The following is a 2,078-nucleotide window of genomic DNA, read 5'->3' as shown; positions in this document are numbered from 1 at the left end:
GTGAACCAATTATCCCATTGTCGGGCATGTAATATGAGTCAATAAATTTATGTACTCTGCAAATGTATTTTTCTTGCTAATACTTCCTGTTATTGGCTGAATTGTGTACTTCCCCCCCAACCCCCCCAATTTATATGTTGAAGTTCTAACCTCCAGTACCTCAAAATGAGATTGTATTGAAGATAGGGCCTTTAAAGAGGTGGTTAAGTTAAAATGAGGTCATTAGGATAGGACTTTATTCAATGTGAATGATGTCCTCATAAAAAGAGGAAATTAGGACACACACAAGTACAGAGGGAAGATGATGTGAAGACACAGGGGAAAGACAGCCATCTACAAAGCAAGAAGAGACATCTCAGAAGAAACTAATCCTGCTGACACTTTAATCTCATACTTTTAACCTCCAGAATCATGAGAAAATTTCTGTTGTTTACGCCATCTACTCTGTGGTATGTTGTTACACGTTCTGCGCAGCCAAGTATACCTCCTAAAGATGAAAGTATCCTCATTTAAGTAAACAACTTGAGATTGTGTAGCAACATACTACAATCTGCTCATTGGTTGATTATTGTTTGATTTGATCTATATCTAATTCTCATACATAAACAAGAAAATATCACCCAAAATATTTCTTTTTTTTTTTTTTTTAACTTTTTAAATCATGTTTTTATTTGGCTTATTTTTTAAATATATCGATTCTAAAAATATATATCATATCATGACTGTCCGATAATGACTTTTTATACTTTCCAGTTCTGCCAACATTCCCATAATGCTTGCCCAATAACAGTGATATCACAGGATATGCAGGTGGGGGTCCGGGGGGACAGGTGCTGAGACAAAGTCAGTGAGGAGGGGCCATACTTCAGTGAGTCGAGTTTTAATTAGAACTTAGGCATACAATAAAAGGTCTGCCACAAGCACCTTTCTTCATGTTTAAATTATTCTTCCTTTTTTTTCATTAAAGGCTTTCCTCTATCTCTAGTTCCAGTGTTAGACACCCACTTATTTTGCTTTTTTTCGTCCTCCTTTTCTCACCGGTATAACATAAGAAATCATGCTTCAGTAAACTATCTTAACTTCCGGAGAAAAAAATCAAAATGTACTCAAAGATAAGGTTACCAAACTTAAAATGCAGACTAAAAACCTAAGTGATTTAATCACTTGTTGCCCAAAAGCATTCTTTGTTTCTTTTCCAAGATGACGATGATTCTTCATACATTTCCTTTTTCCATATGGGTACCTTGGCTTTTAAAGTATCGATGGCATAGCTCACAGCTTCGAGGGCTGCAGCCCTGTGGGCTGACGACACAGCAATGATAATGCTTGCTTCTGACACTGGAACTAAGCCAAGTCTATGGAACACCGCTATGTGTCTGACTGGCCATTTCTGCCTAAGGTCACTACAAATTTTTCTGACTTCATTTTCTGCCATTGGTAGATATGCTTCATATTCTAAGCTAATGACTTTTTTCCCTTCAAAATTGTTTCTTGTAGTCCCTACAAACAGGGATATTGCACCACAGAGTGGAGAAGTCACCAACTGGGAGACTTCATCTACTGAAAGTTTCTCAGCAGTGAATTTTATGATATCTTTAGGTTTCTCTTCAACTTCATTCATATCTTTCTCAAGTGGCTCAAAAGCACTACCCTCCACTAATGGGGGGGATAATGGCAATTTCGTCTCCTGATTGAAGCAGGAGGAGCTGATCTCCAAGCTCGACATATTCTTGACGAACCGCAAATATCACCTGATTTCTGACGTCAGCCAATCTGGGATGTCGTGTTTCTATCTCATTCCACAGCTGCAATGCTTTTATTTCCTGTGGCACAGAAATGGTCTCGGAACGAATTCCTGTTATTTCAGCGCTTTTTGCAAAATACAACACTTCAACCTAGGAGGCCTTCATTTGCTGCCAACCAGCTCTGTGCCCTGGGATAAGCTGCAGAAGAGCATAATAATACTGTGTGCACTGTCTGAAGATAGCGTGCAGACTTGGTTTCAACAATTTGTTCCCTTACCTTTGAGAAAGTTACTTAATATTTCAGCCCAAATTTTCTCATTTGTGAAAAATAGA

At 38.2% G+C, this 2,078-nt stretch overlaps 1 protein-coding gene across 1 annotated transcript; it reads right to left on the bottom strand.

Annotated features, from left to right (window-relative positions):
- Positions 1-640: 640 nt before the first annotated feature.
- LOC141569508 (molybdopterin synthase catalytic subunit-like) lies at positions 641-1,870 on the bottom strand. Its single transcript, XM_074323148.1, has one exon. It carries the CDS (start codon positions 1,724-1,726, stop codon positions 1,157-1,159), a length of 570 nt encoding a protein of 189 aa, XP_074179249.1. The 5' UTR covers positions 1,727-1,870; the 3' UTR covers positions 641-1,156.
- Between the last annotated feature and the right edge of the window lie 208 nt (positions 1,871-2,078).

Source organism: Rhinolophus sinicus, linkage group LG02, assembly GCF_036562045.2.
Source record: "Rhinolophus sinicus isolate RSC01 linkage group LG02, ASM3656204v1, whole genome shotgun sequence".
NCBI lineage: Eukaryota > Metazoa > Chordata > Mammalia > Chiroptera > Rhinolophidae > Rhinolophus > Rhinolophus sinicus.
The sequence above is the reverse complement of the archived record's forward strand: the minus strand, read 5'-3'. Positions and strand labels throughout refer to the sequence as shown.

What these genes read in the sequence shown, in the direction of transcription:
- LOC141569508 (XM_074323148.1), bottom strand. Translation starts at nt 1,726, where the DNA reads ATGTCGAGCTTGGAGATCAGCTCCTCCTGCTTCAATCAGGAGACGAAA.